At 46.4% G+C, this 12,371-nt stretch overlaps 1 protein-coding gene across 1 annotated transcript in view; it reads right to left on the bottom strand.

The window, feature by feature from the left end:
* Positions 1–12,371, bottom strand: part of wscd2 (WSC domain containing 2) — a 59,450-nt gene that overhangs the window by 17,675 nt on the left and 29,404 nt on the right. Inside the window, exons 4-5 of the mRNA XM_062543666.1 lie at positions 11,143–11,327; positions 3,323–3,444 (exon numbers count right to left, since the gene is read on the bottom strand). Coding sequence (XP_062399650.1) covers positions 3,323–3,444; positions 11,143–11,327 — 307 coding nt within the window. The remainder of the gene's footprint in view (positions 1–3,322; positions 3,445–11,142; positions 11,328–12,371) is intronic.

The following is a 12,371-nucleotide window of genomic DNA, read 5'->3' on the forward strand; positions in this document are numbered from 1 at the left end:
CAGATGTGAAGTGGGAGTAACCAAACTTTATCACCAAATTTAAACTGCACCTGAGAGAGACATTCTCATTCTTACTCGTTCAACCATAGTAAGCCGTTCTTATAACTTATTTAGGTGTTTCCTGTATACAACACAAAACACAACTGTGGGAATCCATATTTGTTTGGTGGATGCCAGGGCCTGCATTATTTCATGCCTGCATTATTATGTCACGTCAGCCACGTCAGTCTGGTGGTAAGAAAAGTTATTTGGAACGAAAAATAACATTATTAACTGGTAATTTAAAAATATTGTTCAAATATTGTTTTCACTGGTGAATATACCCACTTTAAACTTTCATTTAAAAGCATAATTACGAAGCGCCACTTGTCTGTGTTGTGTTTTTGGGTCAATCCCTTTTGTTTAAAATGTGCGGATAGGCTGATGGTACACACGGACGTTATTCTTGATTTTAAATGCGGGAAACAGTTAAAAATGTAATGTCTCATTTTCTGACGCAATACAAACATCTTGCCTATTCCTCTGGGGCTTTAAAGATTTCAGTACGGGCTGGCTGTAGGCCTACTGTAGGCTACTCAACTCAACCTGAATGGTTTTGAACAGGGCTCAAAATGCAATTGTATTTGACAGAGGAGAGTTATAGGTCACTAATGACAAAATCAGGGATTAGAAACGGTTCAAAGAATGAAAACGAAAAGTGGAAAAGAGCAATTTTTTTGATGGACGTAATCGAAAGCGGGAACAAAAACTATTTCAGTTGTTCAAAGCAAACCTTAACGAAACAGCCAGATAGTCGTCATAAAATAGACACCTTCATAAACAATAACAAGTTTTATCGCCAATGATATCCGCCAACGTTATCCGCCAACGTTATCCGCCAATGTTTTTATCGTGTTCCCATGGAAAAGTTCTGGAGACAGATGTTCAGTATTTACTGAAAAACAATTTGGCTGAACCCACTTTCTCCAGTTGGACATCTCCCTGCCTGCTTGTGAGGAAATCAGACGGAACGTTCTGCTTTTGTACAGACTAGCGAAAACTAAATTCTGTAACCAAACCTGACTCTTTCCCTCAGCCTAGGATAGAGGATTGCGTCGACCAGGTTGGCGCTGCTAAGTTTGTGACTACATTGGACCTCCTCAAAGGATATTGGCAAATCTTGTTAACTGAGCGAGCGCACTGAGCGTCCGCTTTAATCACTCCTAGTGACTTATATTCCTATCGTGTTATGAGTTTCGGGCTTCGTAACGCAGGGCTGCCAAGTTTCAGAAAATGGCAAGCATGAGATGCGTTCGTCCCGGCAGCGAAATTTTTTTTGACTGTCACACTCAAAGCGTGACACTTGGCAGCTCCGATTAGAGTCGCTTTTTCAAGTGTGAACTTACCAAGAAAGAGGCAAATAAATGTTACACAGCTCCAGGCCCGGGGTGGGTAATCGGGAGAATCGGGAGATTTCCCGATGGGCCGCTTCACTTTTGGGGCGTAGTTCGCCCGTAGTCATTTATAGTGACCACAACCCTCTCACATTCCTTCACTCGCTGCATAACTGGTGTTCCCTGTTCTTATGGGTGCTGCTGTCTGTTTCTCGTTGTGATCGCCGCCAATCAGCCAAATTAGGTGCACCGGTGGGGTTTTAGAATGCTGGAGTTCCTTCCCCCTGCCAGAGCATTGCCCTTGTGTCTCCGTTTGAAGGCCGGTCGGCCGTCGCCATTGGCAACTTTGGACTCTGTTTCGAGCAAATAAAATTCTGCAACCTCGCTGTTTTCCCTGTTTTCCCCGTGTTGGCTGTGTTAACACAGCCATTTGCAATAAGAGCATCATACCAAAAGTCACACACAGTGGTGGTAGCGTGGGGCTGCTTTCATTCTTGAGGGCCTGAGCAATCAATTGATGGTTTTGGATTGGCCTAGCCAAAGTCCTGACTGATTGAGGCATGACTTTGACCCCCCCATCTATATATATATATATATATATAAATAAATTAGCCTACTTAGATTCTGAAATACAGATGAGCTGATGGGTTGATAAAGCGAAACAGGCCAATCAGGATGCTCTCTGTCTTGGATGTGCTTTCTCGCTCTCTGTAGTAAGCACGCTACACTCAGGTGCACACACAATTTGAAGCCTCGACCTTGCTTGCTTGCCCGCTTTAGATTCCGAGAGATTTGTATGGAATTTGTAGGTGTCAGGGAGTCACTATCAATATGCGGGAGACTACCGGAACTTCCTTCTGTCACCTTAAACAGGCAATTCATACTTGAAAACCGTTCAATAAGGCAAAATTAAAACAATTCTGCTAAGAGGAGTAGGCCAAAATTCCTCTACAGTGATTTAAGTGACTTGTTTGAAACATTTGATTGCTGTTGTTGCCACCTAGGTGGCTAAACCAGCCATTAGGTTTAAGGGGGTGTGACGATGTGCCCCCTCAGCAGCACAACCCACTATTAATTTTTGAGTATTATTTAATTGTTGATGTATGTCAATTCCCTGAATTATTATTTGTCGGTGTTCATTGTGGTGGGTGCATTCTTTGGTGCGCAAGGAATGTTGCTTAATATGTGAAAATGTGTGTTTGGGGTTGCTCTGTGGTGGATTTGATATGATTTTTATGTTAATTATTGTATATTATGTTATGTGTTTGCTTTAGAAGTCCGACAGACATGGGCGGTGTGCCCTTTCAGGGGTGTTTGGACTTCGCCGGTGTCGGCGGAAGTAACTAGTTAATTGCCCATTTAATCGCTAGCTTTCCTCTTCATTTTCCGTGATGCCCGGTATGGGGCTGTTGTGAGCAGGTCTGCTTTTTATAGTGGCATGTAGCCATTAGGGACCTTAAAATTCGTGTCTGTTAAATGTTTGTTTGTCATTCTTTCGTTGGGTGTGACCGAGTGTCGGAAATATGGACTACATTGTGATTATTTTTGTCACGTTGTAAATAAAGACACCGTGGGCCCTCTTAAATCTGCTGTCTCGGCCTGATCTGTCCTTCACCACTCGGCTATCGTATCACAGGGGGCAATTACTTTTTCACATGGGTAATATAGGTTTTGAATAACCTCAATAAATTAAATTATCATTTAAAAGCTGCATTTTATGTTTACTCGCAGTCTTTATCTTATATTAAAATTAGTTGGATGATCTGAGACATTTAAGTGTGACAAATATGCAAAAATAAAACAAGTCGGGAAGGGGGCAAATACTTTTTCACAACAATGTATGTGCCCACTTTAGCAAAGCACATTAACAATTACTATTGCCTCACATCATGCAAAGAAATGTTTAACTTCTTAACTCATTACCACATACAGATGTCACAGTATCATACCTTCTCTGTGCACATGTCAACACATTTATCCACAGACAGATTTCTTATTGGTGCAGTGATGGGTAGTGCCAAGGTGACATTTTCTGGTCTGCGGTAACATCCTTTGAAGATGGCACTTCCATCTAAACAAAAAAAGAGATCATTGATTACGAATAACCCTCAAGTCAGAGCACATTCTAGATTGAATCAATTAATAAACAATTTCATAGTTCATTAGCCTACTGTTTGGTTTTTGTTTATGTAAAGCACATTGAATGACCTCTGTGTATGAAATGTGCTATACAAATAAACTTGACTTGACTTGACTTGATAGGAAGAAAGCACGCCCACAAAACAGAGACACCATCTCATAGACCTTATATTTCAAACAATCAAAAACCAAGAGGCCAGCTCTAAAACTAGTCCCCTCTCACTAAACTAGGATAGGGGTACACTAGTGAGCCACGCCACTCCGTGTAGCTCCTCATTTATGCTTGAATAAAAAATGTTTTGTTTGTATCTACTCTAAGTTGAATGCCACCGACATGTGTAAACCGTTTTTTAAATATGGTTTGTAGCAAGCATATCGCTTTTTTGAGTCAGACAGTCCGGCCGGCAACATTAATGCCAACTGACCAAAGATTCTGGATTCGCCCACCTGTATCACTAATGGCCTTCATGAATCCCCTATGAGAGTAGCCTTCCCAGCATCTGGTAATGGACTTAAATGGGGACAGCTTTAAAGTCATGTGAAACATCGTAACCAAAGAGCTGCTTAATTGCCTTGATCAGTGTCTGGATGAGGATCTCTGCAGTAGGACTACAGTAGGACTAGCATGCTAGCTAACAGAACTGCTGCTTGGACAGTTGATGGCTTTTGTGTTGGCCAAGATATGAGAGGCCGCTCAGATCAAACGACCTGACTCAGTTCTTCAGATCTAGCAGCCAGGTGTACGGTGTTCATTTCAGGACATCCTCAGACTCAGGTGTCAGACTCAGAAAAACCTCTGTCATCCTCAGATAAAACTGCCTCAGCGTCAGAAAAACCTCTGTCATCCTCAGACAAAACTGCGTCAGAAAAACCTCTCTCATCCTCAGACAAAACTTTCTCAACTTTCTCAAAACTCTTGTCATCCTCAGACAAAACCGTGTCAGAAAAACGTCTAGGTTACAGATAGTAACCACAGTTCCCCGAATGAGGGAACGAGACGCTGCGTCAATGACTCTATGGGAAAGAGCTCTTCGAGGGCGACTGCTGAAGCTGTATAACACCAAGAGCCAATAGGCTCAAAGCACGTAACGCCTAGGACCGCCCCCTGCCTATATACTCCCGTTACGTGCTGTGTGCGTCCTCATAAGCCATTGCTTCAGCGCGACTTAATGAAATGCGCACGGCCACTGGACACAGCGTCTCGTTCCCTCATTCGGGGAACCGTGGTTACTATCTGTAGCCTAGACCTTCCCCTTCATATCGGTCACGAGACGCTGCGTCAATGACGCTATGGGAATGTTATAACACCGTGCCGTGCGCATCCCCGTTTGGGAGACATCACCGTTCTATGCTTTCGAGGAAATTAGGCAGACTGATCCGCTGCGCTTAGTACATTATGGGCGAGAGGAGCTCTAGAAACGTCGAGGTTATAAAACCTCACGAAAGTATTCGGAGAGTTCCAATTGGCACTTTCACAAATTTGCTCTAATGACATGCCACTCGTGAAAGCCCAGGACGTGGCCATAGCTCGAGTAGAATGCGCTTTCAATACAGGTGGAGGGGCCTCACCGGTGCATAAGCCGCTCTGATAGCCTCCACTATCCAATGAGACAAGCGCTCTTTGGATAATGCGCACCCTTTCTGCTTACCCCCATAACACACAAACAATTGGTCCGAATTTCTCCAACCTTGTGTGCGCGATATATACACTCTGAGCGCTCGCACTGGGCATAGTGAATGCAGTCTTTCGGCTTCGTCCGACTCAAAAGGTGGAGGGGAGAACTCTGTTAGGACAAGTCGTTGCCTACTAGCTGTAGATAGGACTTTGGGGATGCACCTGGTTTGGGAAGTAGAGTAACCATCATATCATTGTCCGCGAAATTAATGCATGACGGCTTAATTGACATGGCGTGCAGCTCACCTACTCGCTTCGCTGAGGCCAGGGCCAGTAGGAGGGCCGTTTTAATTGATAAAATGCGTATGGGTATGGATTGAATGGGCTCGAACGGAGATCCCACCATTGCCCTCAACACTAGCGTTAAATCCCATGTTGGTGCGCACGACTGAGTCGACGGGCACAGCCTTCTCACCCCTTTCATAAATCTGGTCACCAACGTATGTTGGCCCACAGATCCTGTGTCTGGTGAAATGTGGCATGCTGAAATCGCTGCGACATATACTTTCAAGGTGGACGGGGATAGCCCTTTATCAAATAACTCTTGAAGGAATTCAGGTATTATTCTTATCTCGCAGTGTGTAGAGGGCTCCCCTCTCCCTGCGCATCAGCGTTCGAATACACGCCATTTAGAACTATACAGAGAGCAAATTGATATTGCTCTCGAACTCTGAATAGTTGCGATCACTGCATTAGACAATCCTGAGTTTAGTAAATACTGCCTTTCAGGGGCCAGACAAACAGTTTCCATCGCTGGGGGGATGGATGTAGGATGGACCCCCTCGCCTGTGACAGAAGGTCCTTGCAAATTGGAATCTCCCACGGGGATCCGTCTAATAGCGTTATCAGGTTGGCAAACCATACCTGACTCTCCCAGCGGGGGGCTACCAGTAGCAAGCGAGCCCTCTCCGCTCTCACCTTCTCCAGCACCGCTGGAATTAGTCGAATCGGGGGAAACGCGTATAACATCATGTCCGGCCATTGATTGGCCAGTGCATCCACGCCTCACGGTGCTTCTCTGTCCCGTATTGAGAACCAAAGGGTACAGTGAGCCGTGTCTCTGGAGGCAAAGAGATCGACCTGTGCCTGCCCGAATCTCTGCCAGATCATTTGTACAATTCGAGGGTGTAGTCGCCAGTCTCCCGGGACTGGACCCCCCCTCGATAACATATCCGCCCCGTAATTCGATTTCCCGGGGAGATAGACCGCTCTGAGGGAGATTGAGTGTGTGTGTGCCCACAGTAATATGTTTCTCGCTACTTTCATCATTGAGGTTGAACATAAGCCTCCTTGGTGATTTATGTAAGCTACCGTTGCCGTGTTGTCTGATCTGATCAGGACATCCGAACGTGCGAGGATATTTTGAAAATGTTTTAGGGCCAACTGAACTGTCAGTAGTTCTAGCACGTTTATGTGTTGAGACTTCTGACTGTCCGTCCATATGCCTCTTACCGAGTATCCTTGACATATCGCGCCCCACCCCAGTTTGGAAGCGTCCGTAGTCAGGACTATTCGTTTCAAAACGCAGCCTATGCCCACACCTTGGAGGTGAATCTCCTCCTCTCTCCATGGTTTCAGAGCGAGAGCGACGCCTTGAGTCACTGTCAGATATTTGCGTCTGTCCATGACGGGGTGTAATTTGTGCGAATTGAACCAGCGTTGAACTGGATGCATGTGCATCAGACCTAGCGGCGTTACTGTGGACGCCGCTGACAGTAGGCCGAGCAGCCTTTGGAAATGGTGCGCGGGTAGACGGCGCCCCCTCGTGACCAAACGCAGACACCGTTTCAATGTGTCTATGCGTGTCTCCGATAATCGGGCCGTCATAGTGACTGAATTCGTATCATACCCAAGAAAAGTGTCGTCTGGCTGGGAATTAGAACACTCTTCTCCCCATTGATCCTCCATCCCAAATTCTGGAGATGGGTGATTGTATTCTGGAATCTGCCAGAATCAACCAATCGTCTAAAAAGTTTAGGATTCTTATCCCCATTACCCGGAGTGGGGATAAAGTTACTTATACGCATTTCGTAAATGTTTGGGGCGCGAGTGAAATTCCAAAAGGTAATACTAGGAATTCGTAGGACTTCTTTTTGAATGCAAAGCGTAGGAAACGTCTGTGTCTGGGTATGATTGACAGGTGGAAGTATGCGTCTGTCAGATCTAGTTTCGTGAACCAATCCCCCTGTCTCACTTCCTCCATTATCTGTCTGTTTGTTACCATGCGAAATTTGGATGTTCGTAAGGCTTTGTTTAGTCTCCTCAAATCTAATATTGGTCTGAAACCCCCGTCTTTCTTGGGAGCAAGAAAATAACGACTGTAATGGCCTTCGCTCGCCTCATCCGAGGGAACTGCTCTTATAGCGTTTTTCACTAGCAGTGATTCTATCTCCTGACTTAGGATGCGTGCCTTTTGGGCAGACAGTCCTATGGCTGAGTCTATTTTTTTTTTTTAATTTGGGGGGGTCGGTGTGCAAATTGCAGAGCGTACCCGTTCTCCACTATCTTTAGGACCCAAGGGGCGTCTTTCGCTACCGTTCGCCAATAACCTAGATGTGGAAAGAGAGGAGACACTTTCAAGTTCTTTATTAAAACCTGATTGGTTATCACACTCTGTACTGGTGTAGGGAGTAGTGAATTGTGTTGACAGTGTTGGGGCTGAGGGCTTGAGAGTGCTTGGAACTGAGGGCCGTGCCGTGCCAGTGGCAGAGCAGCGGAGACCTCTGGTTTGTGTGAGAGGGGGGGAGGTTCGGGAGGATGGCGCCGTGCGTGAGGCAGAGCGTCGGATGCTCCCGGTTCGGGAGAGGAGAGAGAGGGCGCTCGGCCGCTCCCCGTGGCTTCTTGGCACAGAGGGATGACGGCAATGTCGGCTGCTCCCCTTCCTCTTGTTGCGGATTGGCGCGTCAGGGTCGCACCGGGCGTTGCCGTCCGCGGTCTGGGCGGAAAGGCATTCTCGGTCCGGTCGTGAACTCGTTCCGTGCCCATCCTCTGCCTGCGGTGAGTTTGGGCGGGTTGCCTCGCGGGGCTGGTCCAGCCGTCTGCCTCCCACCGTCGCGGGGCGTGTATGGGGTCGAGCTCTGTGAATGCGCGGACTGTGAGCGGGGAGCTGGAGGTCTGCGGTATTCGGGTGGAAAGGGGAGTGGAAAGGGGAGTGCTGGCGTCGGGGTAGCACGTGTTGGTATGCTGCTGACTGCTTCTGCGTGGCCTCGTGTTTTTCCGTTAAAACGGAGATGGCCTCTCCGAAGAGTCCCTTAGTGGACAGAGGAGCGTCGAGGAGAAAAGACTTGTCGCGGTCGTGAATCTGAGTCAGATTATGCCACAAATGTCGTTCGAGCACGACCAGGTTCGACATTGTTCTGCCCGTAGCCTGGGCTGCGCATTTTGTGGCTCGCAAAGCTAAGTCAGTAGCTCGTCGTAGCTCATCCAATGTGTCGTCTCTCTCCTCCCGGTTCCCCTCTGCCAGTTGCTTCAACATTTCTGCCTGGTACGCCTGCAGCACAGCCATTGTGTTCAGTGCAGCCCCTGCTTGTCCCGCAGTGACAAATGCTTTTTCTGCTAGGGAGGAAGTTGTCCTGCACGGCTTCGATGGCAAGAGTGGCTTCGATTTCCAGCGTGGGGCCGAGGCGGGGCATAGATGTGCCGCCATCGAGTCTTCCAAGCGTGGCATTGCTGAGTAGCCGTGCTCCGCTACGCTGGCCACATTAGTGTAGGCAGAGATGCCCTGGACCGGAACCCGGGAGGTGTATGGGGCTTTCCAGGATCTGACGAGTTCCTGATGCACTTCGGGGAAAAAGGGGGCTTTGGTTTCTTCTTCCACCTTCTTCTTTGCCAGGAACCGGGAGGGGGCGGGAGGTGCAGTCTCTGGCAACTCCAACTCCAGTAGCTCGGCAGCCCGTCTAAGCACCTCGTACAGCTCTGCCTTAGGATGTGCTTTTTTCGGGCTAGGTCGGGGTTGTGAGGTCTCACTCGCTCCTCCCTCGGACCCCGTGTCCGGGTCGAGTGGAGGGTCCACCTCATCATGGTCGAACACAAACGCGCCACACAGGTTTTCGTCAGGATCGTCTCGTCCATCGAGGAAAGCCACTGGTGGCGGGCTCCCCTTTTTAGCCTTCTTCGCTGCAGGGGACTTAGCGCCAGCCGCCCACGAGGGGGGAGCATGGTCACGGTCCTCCTCCGAAGTATTGTCGTCGTCGTCGTCCGAGCCGTCCTGAGGAGAGCTTTCGGGACGGAAAGTAGTTTTTCGTTCCCTCAGGACTTTTCCTGTGAGGGTATCCCAGTGTGGGCAGTCTGCCTCTGTTGAGAGTGCCCGCACCGCGTGGTCAAATCCCAGACACTCCACGCACGTGGCGTGAGGGTCAGTCGGCTGGATTACAGTGCCACAGGAGCACCGCTTCACCAAGGCACTCAACCTCTTCTTCTTTCCAGGCATAGCCTTCGAAGAATAAAATCCAATTAAATTTTAAAATATCCAATCGAGTAATGTCGGCTAATCTGTAATTAGCAAGAGAGTTAGCAATTTAGCGAGATAGTTGACAAATTTCCACAGCTTAAGTGTGCAGTCGCGCTGAAGAAATCAAAGAGGACGCACACAGCACGTAACGGGAGTATATAGGCAGGGGGCGGTCCTAGGCGTTACGTGCTTTGAGCCTATTGGCTCTTGGTGTTATACAGCTTCAGCAGTCGCCCTCGAAGGGCTCTTTCCCATAGCGTCATTGACGCAGCGTCTCGTGACCGATATGAAGGGGAACCTCTCTCATCCTCAGATAAAACTTTCTCAGCGTCAGAAAAAACTCTGTCATCCTCAGACAAAACCGTGTCAGAAAAACCTCTCATCCTCAGACAAAACTTTCTCAGCGTCAGAAAAAACTCTGTCATCCTCAGACAAAACTGACAAAACATACAAACATAATTGCGATTACAGTATTTCTGTCTAAAATCATGCATGATACCAATGAATCATTCCATAGGGCACGGAATGAATAATTTAATTAGTCTGTGAACCGAGCTAACTAGCTAGCGGACGCTGGCTTAAAAAACAATGGAAGTGAATGGCAGTAACCATGACAAATAGCTATGCGCTGCCAGGTCACTAACAGTTGAAAGACTCCGCTTAAACTGTATACCGTTGCAAGTTCACTTGAGTATAAACTACCCACTTTAACTAATGTCACTAATGTTATTCAGGTAGTTGTCATTTCAAAGAAATGACACAGCTCCGTTTAAAATGTTACCTTAGCTAGGTGGCTACCTTCAAGGATAGATTAACTGACTTCCAATGCATAAGGAAAAAAGGGGGAAAAAACCTCCATGGCATGACCATGTTATGAGTTTCCTGAATAACCCCCACTGAAAAGTCAAACTGCATAAAACTGACCGGGATTTTGTTTACAAAACCACAAAAAAAAAAAAACATAAATCAGGCTGACAGCTTTTCACACTCTTCTCAATCAAGTTGCAGTAGCCCTAGACCCCATGAACTGCCCTATTTGTGAAGTTTTATACGGATGCTACAGATTTTGTGACTGGTGCTACAAATATTTTAACCTCTGTAGCACCAGTGCTTGGTGCAAAAAGTTAATGTACATCCCTGATATGACAGAAAAATATAAGACTCTATTTAACTTCCATTTTAAAGGTAAGTATAAATGTGATTTAAACATGTCACAGTGTGTTAAACTAGATGTACCGCAAAGCGGTACACAATATGACAGCCGCTCAAGTCCTGCACATTCTCTCCGCAAATATAAATCACACTTTTGTTTCGATTGTCTACTCCATCCCCTACTGCAACTTTTATGTATGTAAATGAGTGTGTGTATGTGTTCCATACACCAACAGTTAAAGAAATATCCAGGCCCTTACAGAGGAATGATATAGGATATAGGGGGCTAGGGGGGAGAGAACTGCGTGTACACTTCAAACTTTGCAAGGACTAATGGGAAAGTGTTAACTCACAGCGTCGAGCAGATTCCTGGCTGAGTTCCAGGCGGTAGATAGAAAGTCGGTTGGCACCTCCACAAAGGTTTGTCTTCTCTCCTTTGCATTCCATGTTGCATTCACTTTCTGAGACATTTGATGCTTGAATTTTGTGACCACAGTAGCACTCTGCTCCAAACTCCAGGCCAGCATACCAGTAGCCCCTGTCACATACAATAGTAAGGATGTGGTGAGAATGGAGTAGGTGACTATTGTTTGGCCCCACCATTCACATGTACAGTATATAGTTTAAAAAACAATATACTATATTGCCACAAGTATTGGGTCACCTGCTTTGACTCGCATATTACAGTAACTTAAGGAACATCTCATTCTTAATCTATTGGGTTTAACATGGCGTCGGTCAATTCTTTGCAGATATAACAGCTTCAATTCTTCTGGGAAGGCTTTCCACAAGGTTTAGGAGTGTTTTTAACCTAACCTAATCTGTTTTCAAAAAGTAGTCCATGCCTAGTAGCCAAGATTTTATGCCGCATTTTACAGGCTACCGCGGCTACTTTCTATAACAATTTTCATTCATTTATTCCTTGGGAGGGAGAAGCATCTTGTACCTTGGAGAGAGGGAGAGAGAGAGAGCAATAGGCTATGCTGAGCAGGCATAGGCACAAGAAGTAGTTAAAAATGATATGAAAGATGTTCTCAGTTTTCCTATGTAAATTGCTGGTTCAGCATTCACACACACCTTCTCACACAACTACACACACGCAGGCGAATTCGAACATTCTGAAACGCGCATATGCGATCAAATATGATTGCGCATTCTTTCACGAATAGCCAGCCTACTGCTCTGCCTCACAAATCAAACAAATAATACAGTAGGCCTAGCCTACTAAAAGATGCGAGTTTGAACATTTGCACATGCACCAATGCAGCAACCTGCAATTAGGCAGGTTTATTTCCTATTTCCGAAGGTCTTTCCCCTCTTGTAATCTCGTTATCATTTTGAGATTCATTCAATAGAGCACGGCTATTGTTAAGTTTATGGTCAAGTTTATTTTGACAGGCAAAAAAAAAAATCTGTGTGAACGGTGGTCGGTGTAAATAATGCGTAGGCCTAATCAGTGTCAGGCTCAGTCAGACCGAGTGTGTGTCGAGAGAGGGGGGGAGGGCAGTTGTTCTCATTGTTCAAGGCATAACATTATAATTAAATAACCGTGTGTAAAATGGTACAAATTCTACACATAAAG

Source organism: Sardina pilchardus, chromosome 8, assembly GCF_963854185.1.
Source record: "Sardina pilchardus chromosome 8, fSarPil1.1, whole genome shotgun sequence".
In the NCBI taxonomy this organism is placed as follows: domain Eukaryota; kingdom Metazoa; phylum Chordata; class Actinopteri; order Clupeiformes; family Clupeidae; genus Sardina; species Sardina pilchardus.